At 43.7% G+C, this 26,443-nt stretch overlaps 2 protein-coding genes across 2 annotated transcripts in view; one reads left to right on the plus strand and one right to left on the minus strand.

Moving 5' to 3' along the window:
* LOC133539980 (polypeptide N-acetylgalactosaminyltransferase 15-like) overlaps positions 1 to 715 on the plus strand; it is a 33,979-nt gene extending 33,264 nt beyond the window's left edge. The window contains exon 11 of the mRNA XM_061882413.1: positions 267 to 715. The gene's annotated coding sequence lies outside the window, so the exon portion shown is untranslated. The remainder of the gene's footprint in view (positions 1 to 266) is intronic.
* Positions 716 to 1,974: 1,259 nt separating this feature from the next.
* Positions 1,975 to 26,443, minus strand: part of kcnh8 (potassium voltage-gated channel, subfamily H (eag-related), member 8) — a 196,055-nt gene continuing 171,586 nt past the window's right edge. The window contains exons 12-16 of the mRNA XM_061882414.1: positions 19,473 to 19,511; positions 16,079 to 16,332; positions 11,161 to 11,252; positions 10,979 to 11,058; positions 1,975 to 2,501 (exon numbers count right to left, since the gene is read on the minus strand). Of these exons, the coding sequence (XP_061738398.1) occupies positions 2,034 to 2,501; positions 10,979 to 11,058; positions 11,161 to 11,252; positions 16,079 to 16,332; positions 19,473 to 19,511 (933 nt within the window). The 3' untranslated portion in view covers positions 1,975 to 2,033. The remainder of the gene's footprint in view (positions 2,502 to 10,978; positions 11,059 to 11,160; positions 11,253 to 16,078; positions 16,333 to 19,472; positions 19,512 to 26,443) is intronic.

Consider the following 26,443-nt stretch of genomic DNA (forward strand, 5'->3'; position numbering starts at 1 on the left):
ATACATATTTCATATTGATACATTCATATAAATATAAAAGTGTCTTCGATATTGCCTTGAAAAGGCGTACGCCGCGCCGACTACGAAGCAATTTATTCCTCGCTTTGCTGCGGGCCACGACTGAAATTAGCCGGCTTGTTTCCCAAATGAAGCCAATAAATATGCATCAGAAAATGTCAAGGTAGTTATTGAAAGGGCGTTTAAGTAGAGTGATAGAAAAGAGACTTGTGCAATAGGAAACATGCAGACTTGGTGTGCCTCTTCAGGCGCTACTCAGAGGAAAGCATGCGGGGAAGAAGACGGAGGAGTGAGGCATGGACGTATCAGGAAGATCCAGACGGAGGACAGCAGGACGTGTGCTGCTGGAGGCCCACCGTAACACCCCCAACCCCCACCGTAGCCAGCTGGCCCCCTTCCCTGAGGACGGGTGGCAAAGAGCAGAAAATGTCCAATCAGAACGGAGAGCATGAGTGCAGCACCAGAGGGGGCCAGTAGGACGAGGAGGGCCAAGGCTTTGGGAGTTGCCCACAATCACACTTCTTCCCACCCAACACTTCTTGGACATTTACACCCTTCAACAAGTCCCCCCCACCTGCATCATTGCAAATATTAAAATAACACTTTTTGGTCTACTAAAGTTTTAACGTCTTATTGTTCACCTTATCAAAGTCTCCCAAACGTCTGTGATGCCATTGCTATGTTTACCTTGTGAAGTTTTGAAGTTATTAAAGTTTTCATGTTAACATTCATAACCAGCATCCATCCATCCATCCGTCTTCTTCTGCTTATCCGAGGTCGTACGTGGGGGCAGCACTCTAAGCAGGGAAGCCCAGACTTTCCTCTCCCCAGCCACTTTGTCCAGTTCTTCCCGGGGGATCCCAAGGCGTTCCCAGGCCGGCCGGGATACATAGTCTTCCCCACGTGTCCTGGGTCTCCCCCGTGGCCTCCTACGGGTCGGCCGTGCCCTAAACACCTCCCTAGGGAGACGTTCGGGTCGTTCGGGTAGAATCTTGACCAGATGCCCGGATTACCTCATCTGGCTCCTCTCAATGTGGAGGAGCAGTGGCTTTACTTTGAGCTCCCCCCGGATGACAGAGCTTCTCACCCTATCTCTAAGGAAGAGCCCCTCCACCTGGCGGAGGAAACTCTTTTCGGCCGCTTGTACCCGTGATCTTGTCCTTTTGGTCATAACCCAAAGCTCATGACCATAGGTGAGGATGGGAAAGTAGTTCGACCAGTAAATTGAGAGCTTTGCCTTCCGGCTCAGCTCATTCTTCACCACGATGGATCGGTACAAAGTCCGCATTACTGAAGACGCCGCACCGATCCGCCTGTCGATCTCACGATCCACTCTTCCCTCACTCGTGAACAAGACTCCTAGGTACTTGAACTCCTCCACTTGGGGCAGGGTCTCCTCCCCAACCCGGAGATGGCACTCCACCCTTTTCCGGGCGAGAACCATGGACTCGGACTTGGAGGTGCTGATTCTCATCCCAGTCGCTTCACACTCGGTTGTGAATCTATCCAGTGAGAGCTGGAGATCCTGACCAGATGAAGCCATCAGGACAACAGCATATGCAAAAAGCAGAGACCTAACCCTGTAGCCACCAAACCGGATCCCTTCAACGTCTTGACTGCGCCTAGAAATTCTGTCCTTAAAAGTTACAAACAGAATCGGTGACAAAGGGCACCGATTCTGTTCATAACCAGCAGTGTAAAATAAAACCTGGGGACACGTTTGGGGAGAGTTTGGCAGGTTGGGAAGAATAAATGGGGTTAATAATAGTTGGACAAGACTGTCAGTGTTATTTGAATCTTTGCTAAGGTTGGTGTCCACTCAAGAATATGCTCTGTATTGCTTAATAAAATAGGGGGTGGGGGGTGGGGTGGGGGGGGGGTGTCTAGGCTAACAATAAAATGCACTAAGCGAGCACTACCTTGTGTGCATGCATTGGGGGATCTGGCAGCCCCGCACATATCCTCCAACGATGAGGTCATTCCCCCAAAAAGGAGCGTGGGACAAAAAATAAATGCTACAAAGTCTTGGCTTGTTTCTGGAAGTTCTCCAAAGGTCCAGACTCAAGCGAGCACCCAGAGCGTCCATGAAGTCTTGCATACCCTCCGTCCCGCAGAGGTGGACCGCATGCCCTTGACCTGATGGAGGTAGAAAGCCCGTCCTGGTCTTGTCGACACATCTCGGGCGAGCTGAGGGGCGAGGACGTCAGGCCGGCTTCTGCCGCGGTGACGGGAGAAGGATAGAGAAAGTCCCGGGGTCCGCCCCGCCAGGGCGGCGGCAGGGACGTGGGCGTGTCCGTCCAGATGGAGGCAGTCTGAGACAAGGGCGGGGAAGGAAGACATGAAGTGTGCGGCTGGAACATGTGGTGACCCGGGGAGCACACCAGTCCCGCCTGGGCTCCGGTTGACATCAGCGTCTCCATGAGCTGGGACATCCTCTTCATCATCTGGCCCAGGTCTGAAACTTCCCTGCCCAGGTGGAACACCTGAGGAGTGACACAAAACATGACTACCTCAATGGCTCCTTCACTCAATCACTACCTGCCATACCAAACAACCACCTACCACCCAATCTACCCACCATCCACCTACTGACCCAACCAACTAACCAATACCTACCTAACCCAACAACCACCTACCGACCCAAACAACTAACCACGATTTGCCTGCCTAACCCAACAACCACCTATGACCCAATCTACCTGCCTTCCACTTACTGACCCAACCTATAACCGCTTACTACCTACCTTCCTACTTAACCAAACAATTACATATTATTCAATCAACGCGCCATATACCTACTGAACCAACCAACTAACCACTTCCTACCTACCTATCCCAACAACTAACTTCCACCCACCTTCCACCTACTGACCCAACCAACTAACCACTACCTACCTACTTATACCAACAATCACTTACCACCCAATCTACCCACTGACCCAACCAACTAACCACTACCTACCCACCTAACCAAACAACCACCTATCATCCAATCTACCCGCAGTCCACCTAGTGACCCAATCTACTAACCACTACCTACCTACCTAACCCAACAATCACCTACCTCCCAATCTACCACTACCTACCCACCTAACCCAACAACCACCTACCATCCAATCTACCCGCAGTCCACCTACTGACCCAACCAACTAACCACTACCTACCTACCTAACCAAACAACCACCTACTATCCAATCTACCCAATATCCAATTATTGACCCAACCAACTAACCACTACCTACCTACCTTGCCCAACAACCAACTACCACCTACTGACGCAACCAACTAACCAGTACCTACTTACCTATCGCAACAACCACCTACCACCCAATCTTCCCACTGTCCAACTACTGACCAGACCAACTAAACACTACCTACCTACCTACCAACCACCTACCTACCTACCTACCTATCCCAACAACAACCTACCACCTAACCCAACCAACTAACCACTACCTACCTACCTAACCCAACAACCACCTACCATCCAATCAACCCGCCGTCCACCTACTGACCCAACCAACTAACCACTTCCTTCCTACCTATTCCAACAACCAACTACCACTTACTGACCCAACCAACTAACCAGTACCTACCTACCTATCCCAACAACCACCTACCACCCAAACTACCCACTGTCCAACTACTGACCCAACCAACTAAACAATACCTACATACCTACCTACCTCCCTACCCCAACAACAACCTACTGTTGTGATCCGATTCCCGGATCAGATCTTTTGTCTATTTGAGTCCTTGTTTGTGTTTTGATTATTAATTTTAGACTCTTCCTGTTCTGAGTTTTGCACTTCCTGTTTTATCTCGTTGCCATAGTTTCTCATTTGTTCCACCTGCTATGTTTTTCGACGTACACCTGACGGAAATTGTTTACTTTAGTATTTAAGACTGTTTTCTACCTCAGTTCGGTCTTGGCTCATGGTTTGCTACGCGCAACTGTCATGTTTGGTTTTCTCTGCTTTGTCGGTTGTGTGCTAAGTTACGCCTTAGCTTCCGTGCGCTTGACACGCGCTTCGGTGACACTTACTTGGACTGCTAGCTATTAGCTTTAGCTTTTTGTGCGCTCCGGCACGCCTTTACTTTGCTGTTTGTATAAGTGTTCTTTTATTTTTGTATAATAAATCAAATTCATACCTGCAATCCTGCCTGTCTGGTCCCACTGCATCCTGAGGTGATATCTCCGTGCATCTCAATGCGTTTTGAATGTGACATCTACCACCCAATCTACACACCATCCACCTACTGACCCAATCAACTAACCACTACCTACCTAACCCAACAATCACCTACCACCCAATCTACTTGTCTTCCAACTACTGACCCAACCAACTAACCATTACCTACTGACAAATTCCAACACAAATATCTTTATCACTAGAGATGGACTAGCTAAACATACCACAATACACACCAGAGGAGGATATGCTAACCACTAAGCTAGAGTTTTTGAATGTAAAGAGGGGTGGGTGGATTCATACAAATATCGACAGAAATTACCTTAAATGACATTTACTTACCTACCTACGCAGGTAAGTAAATGTCATTTTTGTTGTTATTTGACAAATAATACCTAGCTAATTTTGAAGGTATACACCTCAGCCATATTTCAGTACTTGATGCATGCTAATGTTAGCATTTTAAACACATTTTTGTGTTAAACACCTCATAAAGTAATATATTTTTGTAGCGTTAGCATTTTAGCATGCTAACATAAACATGCTAAATTTTAAAAATCTAATTTCTATCACCTCTCACTGTCCTTTAACGTGACAAGCTAGTTGTGCTAATGACTTAGGTCCATGGAGGGCATTGAGGTTAGGGTTAATCGGGTTTAATTAGGGTTAATAGCGTGGCAACATGGCAGCATGGCAACATGGCAGCATGGCAACATGACAACTGGTTGTGCCAGTAGGAGCACTTGCCATTATTCATCAGCCAGCCAATCAGCAACTAGGAAGAAGATCAGCCCTCAGGAAGTACACATTGGTGGACCAAGAGGAGGTGACCACTCCTCTACCATGTTTCCTGCATGCTAGATGGATGCGATCCATTCTACATGTTGGATGCTGCCATGTAGAAGAGGGATGCGATCCAGTCTACATGTTGGATGCTGCCATGTACAAGATGAATGCGATCCAGTCTACATGTTGGATGCTGCCATGTAGAAGAGGGATGCGATCCATTCTTCATGTTGGATGCTGCCATGTACAAGATGGATGCGATCAATTCTACATGTTGGATGCTGCCATGTAAAAGATGGATGCGATCCAGTCTACATGTTGGATGGTGCTGTGTAAAAGATGGATGCGATCCATTCTCCATATTGGATGCTGCCATGTACAAGATGGATACAATCCAGTCTACACGTTGGATGCTGCCACGTAAAAGATGGATGCGATCTAGTCTACATGTTGGATGCTGCCATGTAGAAGATAGATGGGATCTAGTCTACATGTTGGATGCTGCCATGTAAAAGATGGATGCGGTCCATTCTACATGTTGGATGCTGCCACGTAAAAGATGGATGCGGTCCATTCTACATGTTGGATGCTGCCACGTAAAAGATGGATGTGATCCATTCTACATGTTGGATGCTTGTGGAGCCACTGACCAGAAACCTGACCCAAACTTTGATCAAAATAGAAATGCTGAGAGCAGTCCTATCTGACACGCCGTTAATATGCTTGCCGTTTCCATGGCAACGATGGGTGGAGTGCAAGATAAATGGACCCCCCACACACACACACACGCACGCACGCACGCACACACACACACACACACACACACACACACACACACACACACACACACAGAGGATACAGCAGTGTTATTAGATGAGTATGCGTAGTGTACTACTATCACCACAAAATAGTCTGGTTGTCATGACAACATAAACAGATGAACAATATTATTAGTATAAAGTTATTAGTGTAATAACAGTAAAACCAATAATGAACAATATTAATAGTACAACGTTATTAGAGTATTAACAGTGTGTAACAATGGTAAAACAGATAATGAAAGATATTAGTAGTATAAAGCTATTAGTTTAATCAGCGTGTAATAATAGTAAAACAAATAATGAACAATATAATCAGTATACATTTATTAGCTTAATCAATGTGTAATAATAGTAAAACAAATAATGAACACTATTATTACTATATAGTTATTAATGTATTCATAGTGTATATTTAATAGTAAAACAAATAATGAATATTATTAGTATAAAGTGATTAGTGTAATCACAGTGTGTAATAATATTAAAACAAATATTAGTTACTAGACTATTTTATAGATTGCACACACTGATGGTAGACATTATTTAAAAAATTGCGCACAATAATAGTATACACTATTTAAGAGATTGCACACACTAATAGTACATACTATTTAATAGATTGCATAGACTAATAATACACACTATTTAATAAAGTGCGCACACTAATACTACACACAATTTAATAGATTTCAAACACTAATAGTACACACTAGTTAATAAATTGCACACACTAATACTACGCACTATTTGATAAATTGCACACACTAATAGTACAGACTATTTAATAGATTGCACATACTAATAGTATGCACTATTTGATACATTTCACAGACGAGCAGTACAGACTATTTGACAGATTGCACACGCAGTTTAGCGTGTGGTGTTTGGATCGGAGTAAATCATATGACTTCCATTCTCCACTCACACAAACAGCGGCCAGAGACAGGCGGTGTTCTTGAACATCCTGTAATACTTGGCCAGCGTGTTGTCGCCATCCTCATACACGCTGCTATTGACCCCGGGCGCCCTGAGGACTTGGACCTTCAGTGTTTTTCAGAGGTGAGCATGCCGGTGCCTCTCTTCAGCATTTTCCCTACATTACTGGAAGCAGCCTTCAGGGACGCGCATACATCAGCGGGGCGAGAAGGTGAGAGGTCACAAGGCACGGCCAGATGATTTATTGCCCGCTCCCACTTTTCTGACTGGACTGAAATGTTTGTTTATTGCACACTTGGCAACCTTTGTCAATAACTGCCTTATGATTTGGTGGTTGAAGAACAGCACGTCATGTCGTCAGCATCTTTTCTAGCCTGCGTCGTGTAACAGCATTCAGTAGTATGTATAAGAGTGTTTCAGTAGTGTGCGTGAGAAAAAAACATTTCAGTTGTTTATGTGAGAGCATTTCAGTAGTGTATGGAAGAGGTAATTCTGAATAATGTCCCTGACGGCCCCTCAAACAGCCCAATCTTTCCTTATCTCTAAACTAAAACTGGCGAAATGCGTAGTGTTCTGGGCTTCAGTACAGTGTTGATCTCCTGAAGACATGATTTTATTTCACAATTCCTTGAGAGAACAAAATGCCTGGTTAGGCTTTGTTTATGTAATGTGTGCCTTTCTTGAGTGAAGCCAGCTGTACAGCTTTGCTATTATGCGGTTTGTTACTTATGTATGTTATGTTGCAGCTATTTAAAATATTTTTGTCAATTTGTTCTGGCCTGAAATAAATTGGCCCTTTGAAACATATCTTTGTCTTTGTGTCTTGTATGTAGACTACATTGCTTAGCAGAGTTCAGTGATGCAAATGCAGGTCAAGTTATTCAACAGATTGTATTATTCTTCAGTGCAATAACAGTACTGAAATGATGGCTAAAAGGGCATTAAAGGGGGCTTTGAAAAAAAAAAAGAGAAGTGGTGAACGTGGGCGTGTCGGTCCATGGCGGAGGGTGTGTCGGTCAATGGTGGAGGTTATGTCAGTCGATGGTGGAGGGTGTGCCAGTCGATGGCGGAAGGTGTGTCAGTCGATGGTGAAGGGTGTGTCAGTCGATGGCGGAGGGTGTGTCAGTCAGTCGATGGCGGAGGGTGTGTCAGTCAGTCGATGGCGGAGGGTGTGTCAGTCGATGGTGGAGGGTGTGTCAGTCAGTCGATGGCGGAGGGTGTGTCAGTCAGTCGATGGTGGCGGGTGTGTCAGTCGATGGTGGAGGGTGTGTCAGTCCATGGCGGAGGGTTTGTCAGTCCATGGCGGAGGGTGTGTCAGTCAGTCGATGGTGGCGGGTGTGTCAGTCGATGGCGGAGGGTGTGTCAGTCAGTCGATGGCGGAGGGTGTGTCAGTCAGTCGATGGTGGAGGGTGTGTCAGTCCATGGCGGAGGGTTTGTCAGTCCATGGCAGAGGGTGTGTCAGTCCATGGCGGAGGGTTTGTCAGTCCATGGCAGAGGGTGTGTCAGTCCATGGCGGAGGATGTGTCAGTCCATGGCGCAGGGTGTGTCAGTCCATGGCAGAGAGGGTGTGTCAGTCCATGGTGAAGGGAGTGTCAGTCAGTCAATGGCGTAGGGTGTGTCAGTCAGTCGATGGTGGCGGGTGTGTCAGTTGATGGCGGAGGGTGTGTCAGTCCATGGCGGAGCGTGTGTCAGTTCATGGCGGAGGGTGGGTCAGTCCATGGCGGAGAGGGTGTCAGTCCATGGCGGACGGTGTGTCAGTCCATGGCGGAGGGTGTGTCAGTCAGTCAATGGTGGCGGGTCTGTCAGTCGATGGCGGAGGGTGTGTCAGTCCATGGCGGAGAGGGTGTCAGTCCATGGCGGAGGGTGTGTCAGTCCATGGCGGACGTTGTGTCAGTCCATGGTGAAGGGAGTGTCAGTCAGTCAATGGCGTAGGGTGTGTCAGTCAGTCGATGGTGGCAGGTGTGTCAGTCGATGGCGGAGGGTGTGTCAGTCCATGGCGGAGCATGTGTCAGTTCATGGCGGAGGGTCGGTCAGTCCATGGCGGAGAGGGTGTCAGTCCATGGCGGAGGGTGTGTCAGTCCATGGCGGAGGGTGTGTCAGTCAGTCAATGGTGGCGGGTGTGTCAGTCGATGGCGGAGGGTGTGTCAGTCCATGGCGGAGAGGGTGTCAGTCCATGGCGGAGGGTGTGTCAGTCCATGGCGGACGTTGTGTCAGTCCATGGTGAAGGGAGTGTCAGTCAGTTAATGGCGTAGGGTGTGTCAGTCAGTCAATGGTGGCGGGTGTGTCAGTCGATGGCGGAGGGTGTGTCAGTCCATGGCGGAGCATGTGTCAGTTCATGGCGGAGGGTCGGTCAGTCCATGGCGGAGAGGGTGTCAGTCCATGGCGGAGGGTGTGTCAGTCGATGGCGGAGGGGGTGTCAGTCGATGGCGGAGGGTGTGTCAGTCGATGGCGGACGTTGTGTCAGTCCATGGCGGAGAGGGTGTCAGTCCATGGCGGAGAGTGAGTCAGTCTGTGGCGGAGCGTGTGTCAGTCGATGGCGGAGGGTGTGTCAGTCCATGGCTGAGGGTGTGTCAGTCCATAGCGGAAGGGTGTGTCAGTCCATGGCGGAGGGTGTGTCAGTTGATGGCGGAGGGTGTGTCAGTCCATGGCGGAGGGGATGTCAGTCCATGGCAGAGAGGGTGTCAGTCCATGGCGTAGAGGGTGTCAGTCCATGTCGCAGGGTGTGTCAGTCCATGGCGGAGGGTGTGTCAGTCCATGGCGGAGGGTGTGTCAGTCCATGGCGGAGGGTGTGTCAGTCCATGCCGGAAAGGGAGTCAGTCCATGGCAGAGAGAGTGTCAGTCGGTGGCGGAGGGTGTGTCAGTCGATGGCGGAGGGTGTGTCAGTCCATGGCTGAGGGTGTGTCAGTCCATAGCGGAGGGTGTGTCAGTCCATGGCGGAGGGTGTGTCAGTTGATGGCGGAGGGTGTGTCAGTCCATGGCGGAGGGTGTGTCAGTCCATGGCGGAGGGTGTGTCAGTCCATGCCGGAAAGGGAGTCAGTCCATGGCAGAGAGAGTGTCAGTCGGTGGCGGAGGGTGTGTCAGTCGATGGCGGAGGGTGTGTCAGTCCATGGCTGAGGGTGTGTCAGTCCATAGCGGAGGGTGTGTCAGTCCATGGCGGAGGGTGTGTCAGTCCATGGCGGAGGGTGTGTCAGTCCATGGCGGAGGGTGTGTCAGTCCATGCCGGAAAGGGAGTCAGTCCATGGCAGAGAGAGTGTCAGTCGGTGGCGGAGGGTGTGTCAGTCGATGGCGGAGGGTGTGTCAGTCCATGGCTGAGGGTGTGTCAGTCCATAGCGGAGGGTGTGTCAGTCCATGGCGGAGGGTGTGTCAGTTGATGGCGGAGGGTGTGTCAGTCCATGGCTGAGGGTGTGTCAGTCCATAGCGGAGGGTGTGTCAGTCCATGGCGGAGGGTGTGTCAGTTGATGGCGGAGGGTGTGTCAGTCCATGGCGGAGGGGATGTCAGGCAATGGCAGAGAGGGTGTCAGTCCATGGCGGAGAGGGTGTCAGTCCATGTCGCAGGGTGTGTAAGTCCATGGCGGAGGGTGTGTCAGTCCATGGCGGAGGGTGTGTCAGTCCATGCCGGAAAGGGTGTCAGTCCATGTCAGAGAGAGTGTCAGTCGGTGGCGGAGGGTGTGTCAGTCGATGGCGGACGTTGTGTCAGTTGATGGCGGACGTTGTGTCAGTCCATGGCAGAGAATGTGTCAGTCCATGGCGGAGGGTGTGTCAGTCAATGGCGGAGAGGGTGTCAGTCCATGGCTGAGAGGGTGTCATTCCATAGCGGAGGGTGTGTCAGTCCATGGCAGGGGGTGTGTCAGTCGATGGCGGAGGGTGTGTCAGTCAATGGTGGAGGGTGTGTCAGTACATTGCCAGCCAGGCATTAAAAAAAGAGAGCTAAAATGAGTGATCATCAATCTTCACCAAGACGTGACTTCGGTCACTTGATTGACATTCAGGGCACCCGAGGGTCTTGTGAGATGACGCTGGCTGCTGGCAGATCATTATTAAGAAAAAACGACCGACAGGAAGGAGGGAAACTGAAGTAACTCAATAGTTACTTTTCACAGCATCACATTACTTTTTGGTGTAAGCAACTGAGTTACTAACTGAGTTACTTTTGAAATAAGGTAACTAGTAACTGTAACTAGTTCCTGGTTTTCAGTAACTAACCCAACAATGATGCACACACACCTGCTGGTTAAGATGTCGCAGCTGTCCTCTCGTCTCGTCTGCTTTCGCCGCAAACTGCGCCAGGCTGATGTGTGGCGTGTCTGCGACACAGAAGACAGGAAGTGAACACGTGCCTTTGTTGAAGTCACAGTGATGGCCACCAAACACGTTTTGTCACGAGTTGTACGGAACGTTACGAGAACCTGTGCCGGATGCCCAGGCACTCTTGGGGTCGTCGTCACGGCAACCGCGGCTGGAAGAGACGCCCTCGCTGTCCTCTGTGCTGTCCGCCATCCTGTACACAGGAAGCCCGTTTACAAGGATCATGGACAAACCAACTTTGGGTGTGTGCAAGACCTCGAGATGTGACATCAGGTAAGCGAGCAGGACTTGTCACTGTGTGGTGTCTCCTGGGCAAATCGAAATATATTTCAAGTGTGAAATAATGTGGGAAACCTTGAAAGTCTTCTCAGTTATTGATCTATGAGCAGGGGTATTGCCTTTTTCCCCAAATATGCTACGTTGTTCATAACCCGCAGATAGCTTAGCATAGCTAGCGCTAACAGTCTACTAAATGCTACGTGTAAAACGGATTTAAAGGCCTACTGAAACCCACTACTACCGACCACGCAGTCTGATAGTTTATATATCAATGATGAAATCTTAACATTGCAACACATGCCAATACGGCCGGTTTAGTTTACTAAATTGCAATTTTAAATTTTGCGCTGAAGAATCGTGCTAAAACGTCACGGTATGATGACGCGTGCGCTTGACGTCCTGCATTGTAAAGGACACTTTGTTCCAGCACCGTTCACAGCTATAAATCGTCTCTTTTCATCGCATAATTCCACAGTATTATGGACATCTGTGTTGCTGAATCTTTTGCAATTTGTTCAATGAATAATGGAGACATCAAAGAAGAAAGCTGTAGGTGGGAAGCGGTGTATTGCAGCCGCCTTTAGCAACACAAACACAGCCAGTGTTTCATTATTTACATTCCCGAAAGATGACGGTAAAGCTTTACTATGGAACAGAGCAGTCAAGCGAACACGGTTGGAGTGGACCACACACACAAAGTACAGTGTATTATGCAGCAATCATTTCGAAAGATCGTGTTTCGAAGAGGGTCCCTTGTGAAGGGCATAGATGGGCATCGCCACCACCCGTCGACTGGTGCTAAAGAAAGGTGCGGGGCCGACCTTCAGGTTGTACAGGTAGAACCATATAATCTCACTAAAACACTAGTAACACAAAAGGCAGATAAGGGATTTTCCAGAATTATCCTTGTGAATTTGTCTAATAACATTTGAATCGCTCGCACTGTATAGTCTTTTTATAAATTATTTCTACACATAGAAGTAATCATCAACTTAAAGTGCCCTCTTTGGGGATTGAAATAGAGATCCATCTGGATTCATTAACTTAATTCTAAGCATTTCTTCACAAAAAAAGAAATCTTTAACATCAATATTTATGTAACATGTCCACAAAAAAATCCAGCTGTCAACACTGAATATTGCATTGTTGCATTTCGTTTCACAGTTTATGAACTTACATTCATATTTTGTTGAGTATTATTCAATAAATATATTTATAAAGGATTTTTGAATTGTTGCTATTTTTAGAATATTAAAACAATATCTCACACACCCGTTGGCATACCTTCAAGTACCCCCAGGAGTACGCGTACCCCCATTTGAGAACCACTGGTCTACATAACATGTAATGTTCTTTGGTCAAAATGTTGCATAGATGATGTTTTACACATTATCATCAAGCCGCCTTCTGACAGTCGCTTCCGGATGCGTTGTTTTGTGGGCGGTCTTATTTACGTGGCTCACCTTCGGCAGCGTCTTCTCCTCGTCATCTTTGTTGTAGCGGTGTAGCGTGCAAGGACGGGAGTGGAAGAATTGTCAAAAGACGAAGCTAACAGTTTTATGAGGTTCAGACTTTACTTCAATCAATAACGGAGCAGCATCTCCTCATTCGGAAACAACAACAAATGTGTCCCGTGAAAAACCGTGGGACCGGAACTCTATAATAACTAAAGTTCCTTGGGTGAATAACATAAACTCACTATACCGGTATGTTTTAACGCTTTCATGGCGAGTTTGCTGACAGATATAAGTAAGAACTTTACAATAGTATTAGAAATGGCAGAAGCGGAGGATGAATGTCCCATAACTAGAAGATAGAGAAAAAGAAGAAGCTTATCGACTATGTACTACAAAGGCGGACGCGCGCAATTTTTCAAGATTTATCAAGATCCCAAATACAGATCAGCGGCGGGTCTTGGCGTGGACCTGCTACTGGCGGCACTGGAGCTTGGCGGCATGGAACTGCTACTGGCAACACTGGAGCTTGGCGGCGTGGAGCTGCTACTAGCGGCACTGGAGCTTGGCGGCGTGGTGCAGCTACTAGCGGCACTGAAGCAGCTACTGGCAGCACTGGAGCTTGGCGGCGTGGTGCAGCTACTGGCGGCACTGGAGCTTGGCGGCGTGGAGCAGCTACTGGCGGCACTGGAGCTTGGCGGCATGGTGCAGGCACTGGAGCTTGGCATGGAGCATGCACTGGTACCTGTTGTGGTGCAGGCGCTGGGGCCCGGCGTGGTGCAGGCACTGGAGCTAGGCGTGGTGCAGGCACTGGAGCTTGGCGTGGTGCAGGCACTGGAGTTTGGCGTGGTGTAGGCACTGGAGCTAGCCAGGGTGCAGGCAATGATACCTGTTGTGGTGCAGGCACTGGGGCCCGGCGTGGTGCAGGCACTGGAGCTTGGCGTGGACTTGGTGTTAGCCGTGGACTTGGTGCTAGCTGTGGTGCAGGTAGCGGTGGCATAGCTGGGGGTTGCGGCTTGGCAAGCCGAATGACTGGTGTTGGTGGCCGGACCGGAGGTCGTGGCTTAGCAGGCCAAAAGACCGGTGGCGGCGGCTGGGCTGGCGGCTGTGGTTTGGCAGGCCGAAGAACTGGTGGTGGAGGCCGTGGCTTGGCGCAGAGTGACCCCAACTGAACCGCTCCAAGCCCTAGCCCCCCCCTCAAGGAGCGGATACCCGACGCGGTCCCCGCGGTCTGGAACTATCTTTTGGGGTGGGTGGAGGGAAGTAAGGAGGGGGGAAGAATCCTCCCCTTTAAAATGTCCAAAAAGTGTTTTTATTTCTGCCTTGGAGTGAGTGGGTGAAAAAAAATATATTTTTGATGTGGGCGGGGCTTGAGTCCTGTGGGGCTGGGCATTAAATTCAGATGGCTGTGACTGATTACCTCTAATGTTAAAAATCATGTTTTGGTAGTGTTTTATCATAGATATGGGGTCTTTGGTTGGGGGTGGCTGACAAAGAAAAGAGTTTAGAAAAACAATTTGGTCCATGACGTCCTCCTTTGGCAGCGGCGTGACGTCATCCGGTTACCGCTCGGACGGGGAGGCACTTGCGGGGACGACGTGTCCTGTCCGCTCGCGAAAGTCTTCCCTGATGTCCTTCGTCAGGGGCGGTGCTTCCGGGACTGCGGTGACACGGCGCTGATCGGCGCCAGTTTGCCGGTCGGACCCCACATGAGGTCTCTGCGCTCCACGGAGGAATAACGCAGCGTCTCTTCCTCCATCACGCGCATGACCGCCCACGCTCCATCGTCCAACTTGTCCAACTCGTCCAACTCTCTTGCGGAAAAACTCTTATGCTGGCAACATCTTTCACGACGATGGACTATGGGGTTTGTTTCCCCAGAGGGCAAAGGAAAGTTGGCACGGGCAAGACGTGAATGTAAATACATATTTTTTATTAACACTATAACTAAAAACGGGAACAAACTAAAGGCGCGCACAATGGCAGTACAAAAACTTGGCTATGAAACAAAACTATGAACATAAAACAAAACACTTGCACAATGGCATGAATAACAAAAAAACTTACTTGGAAAAAGACAAGGGGCATGGATCATAGGCATGGAAGGCATAGAAGGTGGTAGATGGTGAGAAGGAGGTGATGTTGCCAGGACGAAGAACAGAAACAGACAAGCTTAGATAATACTGTGGTGATTAGTGAAAACAGGTGTGAGACATGAGGACAGGTGAAAACTAATAGGTAGTCATGGTGACAAAACAAACCAGGAAGTGAAAAAACAGGAACTGAGTGGCCAAAAAACAAACAGAACATGACTAAAACAAAACATGATCACATAAACATGACAATAATAATACTTGTATTTTTAATGCGACGACAATCCATCAAGCGGTGTGGCTTCATAGCTTACTAAAGTCGTACTAAAACATTTTGATCGATTTTTGAGCGCCGTGTGTAATGTTCCATATTTTCAATGGAACATATAAAATGTTGGTGTTGTTTACTTGAGTCATATTGCCATCATACTTCAGTCTACACATATCTCTTATGTTTGACTGCCATCTATCGGTCACACTTACCGTTACACCATGAACCAAATAAAATTGCTTCGAGGTCAGTAAGCAAAACCAGAATGATTTCTTACATTAGACGCACCAGGTTTCAAGGAGCACTGTCGAGTTTTGAAAAAAAAAACAAGGATTTTAAGTGCGCCTTATTGTCTGGAAAATACGACAATAATGACGCTGCCGAGAATGGATAAAAAAACAACTGGTAGACCTTCACACTAAGACAATTGCCATGAGAATTCTGATTTACCATTTTTAGATCTCCCATTGGGTTGAGTTTTTTTCTTGCCCTAATGTGGGATCTTTGCCAAAGATGTGGTTGTGGCTTGTGCAGGCCTTGGAGACACTTGTGATTGAGGGCAATATAAATAAACTTTGATTAATTGATTTGCCTTCTTTCAAATATTTCTCCATTAAAATAAGATTGCGACAACAGACCCCACAGTGATTCACGATCATCCCGGTATGGTCCTTGGTGTCTCGATGTGTCTTTGATGGTTGATTATCTTTTGATGATACACAGCTTCATGTCTAATGCAGTAATGAGTATGACCATGTCTTGTTCTTCCCTACGCTAATTGTGTCACACATGGAGCCTAGTGTGATAGGCTCCAGTACCCCCGTGATCCCGATATGGACAAGCGGTAGAAAATGGATGGATGGATGGATGGATAGAGCCTACTACATTCTCACTACAACACCTTGGACAGTGAACAGCTCACCTGGGGCTCAGGTTGGCAGGGTCCAAAGTGAGGAACGTAATATCCTTGCTCGTCCTCCGAGACCTCTCAGAGCTCCGACCGCTGCTTCCTCCGCCCGCCGGAGACGACCCGCCGGTGCCCCTGAGGTTCGGCACTCGGTTCTGCTCCGACGATAGACAATCATCATCCTCCCGCTTGTCCTTGCCTTGCTCCCTCTGGGCCTCGGCAAGAGGAGCATAGCCCTGAAAAAGGCGGCCGTTTCTCTTCACACCTGACTGCAAATGGAGAGGAACAGTCAAGTATTGTTTACAGCGCCATTACTACTCATCGTTTCAGCATGACCTTGCCCACTCGAAGACATGGATGCTTTTCCATGACAAAAATATCATCATTTATGCCATGATTAGAACAAAAGATGCAGCAAAGTGCTGCCACCTTGTGCTCTGTAGGTCTAGGACAGGGGTTCTTAACCTGGGTTCGGCGGAGCCTCAGCTGCGGAGGTATAGACACACCCCACTCATTGTGTAAATAAAAACTTTTTCCTATGGGCTTATTATGGATCCGGTAACAGCAGAGGTCACACTGATTTACAGGTCTGTAATTTGTTGTGAGTTCATGCACTTTGTTGGTTTTGTTCTTTGAAGAAAGTGATGTTCATGCACAGTTCATTTTGTGCACCGGTAAAAAAAACATAACTTTGTCTTGAATTTAAAAAAAAAAAAACACTTTATTTTTAACTAAAGTAGGGTTTGGTACCTCCAACAAAGTTAAGAACCACTGGTCTAGGACATGGGTGTCATCTTTGGCCATAAGCTTGGGTTAAGATAATAACATTATTATTATTAACAAAAAGTTGTACCTCGGTTTTTGTTAGTAATTAGTTCCAAAAGGTCAGACAAAAAACATTTTTTCCATAATACACTGTGTGAAATCCTTCTTCATCAAAATGCTAATACTCGCAACTTTCTTTGCCCCCATGGTGGATTATTTTGCAATGGTATGCCACGGAAGTGGTTTCTAAACCTTTGACCTCCGGTGGGGGGTTCGGGGCCTACTCAAATATTAACACTGAACTATACAACAATTGGGTCAAATAACTTAGCTAACATGTTCCTTAAAAATCGAATCATACAAAATAAAACACCGGAATGTACAGTACCACTGTGTACTGTTAGACATGGATGACCAATACTGGAGGTGACTTCGTCGATGTATGTTTGGATAGCTTGATGTCCATTGGACCTGTCTGGTTTATTCAATTATAATAAACTGTATGACGACGTAATGGGAGTAAGGTGAAGGCTGTTCGGTCAAATATTGATTGACCAAACTTTCAGTTATTCACACAAGACTCTTACAATGACTCTTACAGCTGATCTGTTGGTTTTTTTTTTTGATGACTGCATGTTATTATATTTGTGTGTTCTTAAATGCGAATGTGCACCCGGACAACATGTAGATCAGGGGTCACCAACATGGTGCCCGCGGGCACCAGATAAGTAGCCCGCTGGCCTGTTCTAAAATTAGCTCATATAGCAGCACTTACCAGTGAGCTGCCTCTATTTTTAAAATTGTATTTATGTACTAGCAAGCTGGTCTCGCTTTGCTCGACATTTTTAATTCTAAGAGAGACAAAACTCAAACAGAATTTGAAAATCCAAGGAAATATTTTAAAGACTTGGTCTTTACTTGTTTAAATAAATTCATTTATTTTTTTATTTTGCTTCTTATAACTGTCAGAAAGACAATTTTAGAGAAAAAATACAACCTTAAAAATGATTTTAGGATTTTTAAACCCATATACCTTTTTACCTTTTAAATTCCTTCCTCTTCTTTCCTGACAATTTAAATCAATGTTTAAGTAAATTTATTTTTTTTATTGTAAAGAATAATAAATAAATGTTAATTTAATTCTTCATTTTAGCTTCTGTTTTTTCGATGAAGAATAATTGTGAAATATTTCTTCAAACTTATTATGATTAAAATTTAAAAAAAGTATTCTGGCAAATCTAGAAAATCTTAAGAATCAAATTTAAATCATATTTCAAAGTATTTTGAATTTCTTTTAAAATTTTTGTTCTGGAAATCCAGAAGATATAACGATTTTTAAATGTAGCTTGGTCCAATTTGTTATATATTCTAAGAAAGTGCAGATTGGATTTTAACCTATTTAAAACATGTCATCAAACTTCTAAAATTAATCTTAATCAGGAAAAATTACTAATGATGTTCCGTATTTATTTATTTATTTTTTTCAAAATGATTCGAATTAGCTTGTTTTTCTGTTCTTTTTTTCGGTTGAATTTTGAATTCCAAAGAGTCGAAATTGAAGATAAACTATGTTTCAAAATTAAATTTTCATTTTTTTCCTGTTTTCTCCTCGTTTAAACCGTTCAATTGGGTGTTTTTTTCACAATTTATTCTCTACAAAAAACCCTCCCTAAAAGGAAAAAAAATGTACGACGGAATGACAGACAGAAATACCCATTTATATATATATATATATATATATATATATATATATATATATATATATATATATATATATATATATATATATATATATATATATATATATATGATTTATTCATTAAAGCTGAATTGAGCAAATTGGCTATTTCTGGCAATTTATTTTATCTACAAAAAACCCTCCATAAAAGGAAAAAAAATGTACGACGGCATGACAGACAGAAATACCCATTTATATATATATATATATATATATATATATATATATATATATATATATATATATATATATATATATATATGATTTATTTATTAAGCTGAATTGAGCAAATTGGCTATTTCTGGCAATTTATTTAAGTGTGTATCAAACTGGTAGCAATTTGCATTAATCAGTACCCATGAAGTAGCTCTTGGTTTCAAAAAGGTTGGTGACCCCTGATGTAGATATTGTGAAGCCCATCTCTGATTGTTTCTCGGAGGACTGGAATGTACTTGTGGCTTCGGCTTGTGACGGTTTGTTAGTCTGTTGTTCAGTTTGTTGAGCCATCTGTCCAGGAGTCAAAGGAGTTACTTACATATTGAAGAGAAGCGCTTCGCACTAATAATTCCATTTTTTGTCTGGGGTTGTAACCTCAAGCTACTCAGACAGCCCCGATTTTAAGGGTCTGTTAGCCAGGGCCAAATAACTATGCTGTACTGTATAAAAAAAAAAGAGACAGGATTATTCTGTGGCGGTCTAAATGTAACGGTAGCGAGTCGATACAGATAAATGAACTAATGAAAAAAACTGCCTACATTAAGCCTACATTGTAATATTGGAATACATTTGTCTCAAATGACTTTATTATCGGTCAATGATGAGGATGCCTTATTCAAACACTTATTGCTCTGAGATTGAAACTGATCCGTCAGTGTGAGGAGCTTGCTGCCGGTGTTGGGACTGTACCTGAGGGTCTCCAGTTAATGTGGACAGTCTGGCCTTCACCTGGAAGACAAGCAGAGAGGGAATGTGTTTTTAAGGTGCCATCGACAATCAATAGCGGCGCCACACTGAATGTACACACTTCATTACCCCCAAATGTTTACGAATCAAAAGAGTTTGGTGAGGAAGAACTTGAGAGCCCTGATTGAAACCTCATCAAACAGCTTGATTGATTAAACAGCAATACTTAATATGAGGATGTGGTAAATTATAGCATTTACCATTTTCTTGTATAATTGTGAGCTAACATGTATTTGTATTTGGTCACAGAATTCTTTAGAGGATTATTCTACCAAGGAAATATACCATGAATTGATTAACGTGGACCCCGACTTAAACAAGTTGAAAAACTTATTCGGGTGTTACCATTTAGTGGTCAATTGTACGGAATATGTACTGTACTGTGCAATCTACTAATAAAAGTATCAATCAATCAATCAAAACCCTTCGATAGCTTCAAATGTCCACAAGTCCATCACAAGTTCTCCAGAGAGTGGTGGCTCTTTGCCCAAGGAAATTGGAGTCCTACAGACATGCAGGTTTGGATTTTAGGAGGAAGTGTAAAGACATTAGCAACATCTGGTAGGAAGCCCTCACAAGTAGGAGTAGAGGATAGGGGTTGAAGGTCACCTGACTCAAACCAATCACAGGAAATAGGTTGACTGGCCAAGCAGTCCAAGAAGTTGTCCAAGAAGACAGCAGAAGAGTAAAAAGGCCCATAATCTTTCTCCTGGAAGCTGCAGTTCCAGTTTGAGGCTCGCTGAAACAAATAAAGCTTTTTGTTTGACGATTCCTTGTTGGCGTCTTCTTGGCTCATCACCCATCAACATAAGGCTGATTCAGGTACACTCTACCACACCAGGAATAATGCAGTACTGTAATGTTTCTTTACCCCCTAGAGCAGTGGTGCTCAACCTTTTTTCAGTAATACACACCCTGTGAACATTTTTTTAATTCAAGTACCCCTTAATCAAAGCAAAGCATTTTTGGTTGAAAAAAAAAGATAAAGAAGTAAAATCCCTCACTATGTTATCAGTTTCTAATTTATTAAATTGTATAACAGTGCAAAATATTGCTCATTTGTAGTGGTCTTTCTTGAAGTATTTGGAAAAAAAGATGTTAAAATAACTAAAAACTTGTTGAAAAATAAACAAGTGTTTTAATTATAAATAAAGATTCCTACACAGAAGTAATCATCAACTTAAAGTGTCCTCCGTGGGGATTGTAATAGAGATCCATCTGGATTCATGAAGTTAATTCTAAACATTTCTTCACAAAAAAAGAAATCTTTAACATTAATATTTATGGAACATGTCCACAAAAAATGTAGCTGTCAACACTGAATATTAAATTGTTGATTTCTTTTCACAGTTTATGAACTTACATTAATATTTTGTTGAAGTATTATTTAATAAATATATTTATAAAGGATTTTTGAATTGTTGCTATTTTTAGAATATTTTTTTAAAATCTCACGTACCCCTTGGAATACCTTCAAGTACCCCCAGGGGTACGCGTACCCCCATTTGAGAACCACTGCCCTAGAGGTCGCCAAAAAACATCTGTCTCGAAGCTGTGGTCCATAGGGGCCACAGCAGTACTCAGTTGTAAAACACTTTTCCACCACTAGTGATCATATCAAACAAACAGAAAAGTTTAGCGTTGAAGACGAACAAAAGTTTCTTGAACGCAAAAACTATGACTGTATTTCCATTTTCTGCAGTCGGGCATAGACCCTGGACAAGGAAAGCAGGGCAGACCCTAGACAAGGAACAAAGCGGAGACCCTGGACAAATAAGGCAGAGTAGACCCTGGACAAGAAAGGCGGGGTAGACCCTGGAAAAGGAAGGCAGGGGAGACCCTGGACAAAAAAGACAGGGTAGACCCTGAACAAATGGCCACTTCATGGCAGGGCCAACACAGATAGACAATATTCACACACACATTCACACACAAGACACAATTTAGTGTTGCCAAACAAGACGATTACACAAAATTAAACAATCATTACAGCAACACAACATATAGTAAAAGTACTCCTGGCAAATTGTTATCCTTACATTTTTCATTTGTTAATTTTAGCATTTGTTGTTAACCACACAAAAGTAAAATTAAATACAAACACTTCTCCTGAAGTAGTTTACTTTCATTTGAATGATTTTCTATAAAAGAACAAAACTTGAGAGAAAAGATAAATATTTTAATCTGTAATCAGGTTCAAACATTGATGAAATCTATTAAACAAGACAATAAGCAAGGAAATAAACAGAGACAGAATTAAAATTTTGCTCAATTTGAGGAGAGACGTGGCGACTGTACTCTCTGTACAGTCTTCCACCACGCTCTGACGAAAAAAGGTTTATGTCTCCTCTTTTATTTGGATATTCCCTGTTTACAATACAACAGGTGTTTCTAAAGGAATGTGGGGTATGTAAATAAACATTGTTTTTGGTCATATTAACACAAGAGAAAAAGATGCCTCGGGCTAGGGCTGGTCCTGGCTCGAGCTTGGGCAAGTCTTGGATCACAATATATAACCCCCCTCCCGTCCCCTCCCATCGTACACAATGGAATTTTCCAAGTCTTAGGCTCGTTGCAACAAAGACAGCCTCTTGTCTGTTTATTGGGAACTCAGAGAACAGAAAGTTTTTTGATAATTGACATACAATTTTTCTGACAGTAGTTTTACTTTTCTGGAGGAAGTGTAAAGACATTAGCAACATCTGGTAGGAAAAGGGAAAGATGCTTAATTCAATAAAATGTTAGCCAATAAATGCTACACTATCTGAACAAAACATCCCCATCTTAGCTGAGTAATAGCTGACCAATCACTGTATTATCTAATGATATTTATAATTATTAATTAGGCAGCAAGGGGTACCAGTGGTTAGCACTTGTGCCTCACAGCGAGAAGGTCCTGGGCACGATTCTGTGTGGAGGTTGCATGTTTTCCCAATGACTATGTGGGTCCTCTCTGGGTACTCCGGCCCCTCCCACCTCCAAAAACAAGAGATGACCCCAAAATTTGAGCACAAATATAATTTTACTTTCAAAACGTGACCCAGGAACATTTTTAAACGTTTTTATTTGCCCAAAACATGCCAACAGTTTTGTCCAAAGTTCTTTCAGGATGTGTTTTGGAGTCACATTTGCTAGCAAGCACACCAGTCGGAGTCTCCTCGCTCATTTTTTGTACTGAGGTATTATTAATGTGATCACTGATTGTACAGTGGTTAAGGTCAAAGAGCTTGTACATTCAAAATAAATTGCATTATTTATCTAAGTGCGGTCATGATGGATGTGGTATTTTTTGTCATTTATCACATTAATTAAATTATGCAATTTGTTATTCTTATTGCCAGACCTGTGTGTTTAATGTGTGTGTTAAATTTGAGGCCTGTATACACACACACGTATATAAATAAAAAGTAGAAATTTGAGGCCTGTATACATATATATGTATATATATATATATATATATATATATATATATATATATATATATATATATATATATATATATATATATATACATATATATGTATACATATATTAGGGCTGGGAATCTTTGGGTGTCCCACAATTCGATTCAATATCGATTATTGTGTCACGATTCGATTATAAATCGATTTTTTTCGATTCAATGCGATTCTTGATTCAAAAACGATATTTTTCCCATTCAAAACGATTCTGTATTCATTCAATACATAGGATTTCAGCAGGATCTACCCCAATCTTGCTGACATGCTAGCAGAGTAGTACAAACCCTGTTTCCATATTAGTTGGGAAATTGTGTTAGATGTAAATAGATACGGAATACAATGATTTTCAAATAATTTTCAACCCATGTTCAGTTGAATATGCTGCAAAGACAACATATTTGATGTTCAAACTGATACATTTTTTTTTCTTTGTTGCAAATAATCAACTTTAGAATTTGATGCCAGCAACACGTGACAAAGAGGTTGGGAAAGGTGGCAATAAATACTGTTAAAGTTGAGGAATGCTCATCAAACACTTATTTGGAACATCCCACAGGTGTGCAGGCTAATTGGGAACAGGTGGGTGCCATGATTGGGTATAAAAACAGCTTCCCAAAAAATGCTCAGTCTTTCACAAGAAAGGATGGGGCCAGGTACACCCCTTTGTCCACAAGTGCGTGAGCAAATAGTCAAACTGTTTAAGAACAATATTTCTCAAACTGCAATTGCAAGAAATTTAGGGATTTCAACATCTACAGTCCATAATATCATCAAAAGGTTCAAAGAATCTGGAGAAATCACTCCACGTAAGCGGCATGGCCGGAAACCAACATTAAATGACCGTGACCTTCGATCCCTTAGACGGCACTGTATCAAAAACCGACATCAATCTCTAAAGGATATCACCACGTGGGCTCAGGAACACTTCACAAAACCACTGTCACTAAATACAGTTCGTCGCTACATCTGTAAGTGCAAGTTAAAGCTCTACAATGCAAAGCGAAAGCCATTTATCAACAATATCCACAAACGCCGCCGGCTTGTCTGGGCCCGAGATCATCTAAGATGGACTGATGCAAAGTGGAAAAGTGTTCTGTGGTCTGACGAGTCCACATTTCAAATTGTTTTTGGAAATATTCGACATCGTGTCATCCGGACCAAAGGGGAAGCGAACCATCCAGACGCAAAATCCAGCATTTGTGATGGTATGGGGGTGCATTAGTGCCCAAGGCATGGGTAACTTACACATCTGTGAAGGCACCATTAACGCTGAAATGTACATACAGGTTTTGGAACAACATATGCTGCCATTTAAGCGCCATCTTTTTCATGGACCCCCCTGCTTATTTCAGCAAGACAATGCCAAGCCACATTCAGCACGTGTTACAACAGCGTGGCTTCGTAAAAAAAGAGTGACCCGCCTGCATTCCAGACCTGTCTCCCATCAAAAATGTGTGGCGCATAACGAAGCGTAAAATACGACAGCGGAGACCCCGAACTGTTGAACGACTGAAGCTCTACATAAAACAAGAATGGGAAAGAATTCCACTTTCAAAGCTTAAACAATTAGTTTCATTAGTTTCCAAACGTTTATTGAGTGTTATTAAAAGAAAAAGTGATGTAACACAGTGGTGAACATGGGACACATGCCAACTACTTTGGCATGTGTTGCAGCCATGAAATTCTAAGTTAATTAATATTTGCAAAAAAAAATAAATAACATTTATTAGTTTGAACATGAAATATATTGTCTTTGTAGTGCATTCAACTGAATATGGGTTGAAAATTATTTGTAAATAATTGTATTCCGTTTATATTTACATCTAACACAATTTCCCAACTCGTATAGAAACGGGGTTTGTAGATTTTTATAAAAAAGCTTTTATAATTGTAAAGGACAATGTTTTATCAACTGATTGCAATAATGTAAATTTGTTTTAACTATTAAACAAACCAAAAATATGACTTATTTTATCATCGTGAAAACATTGGACACAGTGTGTTGTCAAGCATATGAGATGAGATGCAAGTGTAAGCCACTGTGACACTATTGTTCTTTTTTTTCTTTTTTATAAATGTCTAAGGATAATGTCAATGAGGGATTGTTAATCACCGCTATGCTGAAATCATAACTAATATTGATACTGTTGATCATATTCATTTTTGTTTGTTCTGTGTCGTGTTTGTGTCTCCTCTCAATTGTTCTGTTTTGTACGAACTGTAGTCTTTTAATGCTAGAGATGGAGAGACCTGAAAATAATACGTTACAGTAATCGAGACGAGACGTAACAAACGCATGGATAATGATCTCGGCATCACTATTGGACAAAATGGAGCGAATTTTAGCTATATTACGGAGATGAAAGAAGGCCGTTTTAGTAACGCTTTTAATGTGTGACTCAAAGGAGAGAGTTGGGTCGAAGATAATACCCAGATTCTTTACCGAGTCGCCTTGTTTAATTGTTTGGTTGTCAAATGTTAAAGTTGTATTATTGAATAGAGGTTGGTGTCTAGCAGGACCGATAATCAGCATTTTCGTTTTTTTGGCATTGAGTTGTAAAAAGTTAGCAGACATCCATTGTTTAATTTCATTAAGACACGCTTCCAACTGACCACAGTCCGGCGGGTTGGTCAGCTTTAGGGGCATGTAGAGTTGGGTGTCATCAGCATAACAGTGAAAGCTAACACCGTATTTGCGAATGATGTCACCTAGCGGCAGCATGTAGATGCTGAAGAGTGCAGGGCCAAGTACTTCGGGGAACTCCACACGTTACATTAACATAGTCCGAGGTCACATTGTTATGGGAGACGCACTGTATCCTGCCAGTAAGATAAGAGTTAAACCAAGACAGGGCTAAGTCTGACATACCAATTCGTGTTTTGATACGCTCTAATAAAATGTTATGATCGACGGTATCGAAAGCAGCGCTAAGATCGAGGATCAGCAATATAGATGACGCATCAGAATCCATCTTTAGCAATAGATCATTAGTCATTTTTCCGAGGGCTGTCTCCGTAGAGTGATTTGCCCTGAAACCGGATTGAAAGGTGTCACATAGATTGTCAGATTGTTGATTTGCTCTGCAACAATTTTTTCGAGGATTTTTGAAATAAAGGGAAGGTAAAACACCGGTCGGTAGTTTACCATGAGGTCAGGATCGAGGTTAGGTCTTTTAAGGAGAGGATGAATAACCGCTTTTTTGAATGCTAGGGGAACAGTGCCCGAGGAAAGTGATAAGTTTATAATATTAGCACTGATGGACCTAATAATACAAAGAGCTCCTTGATAAGTTTCCCAGGAAGTGGGTCAAGTAAACATGTTGTTTTATTCCATTTACATGTTGTAAAAATTTTTCTAATGTTGTTTTATCAAAACGAGAGAAACTATTCTGGAGGGCAGTATCCGCCGTATATACAGTTGTATCTGTGTTAATAGAACCCCATTGTAGCTGG

This window comes from Nerophis ophidion, linkage group LG21, assembly GCF_033978795.1.
Source record: "Nerophis ophidion isolate RoL-2023_Sa linkage group LG21, RoL_Noph_v1.0, whole genome shotgun sequence".
Taxonomy (NCBI): domain Eukaryota; kingdom Metazoa; phylum Chordata; class Actinopteri; order Syngnathiformes; family Syngnathidae; genus Nerophis; species Nerophis ophidion.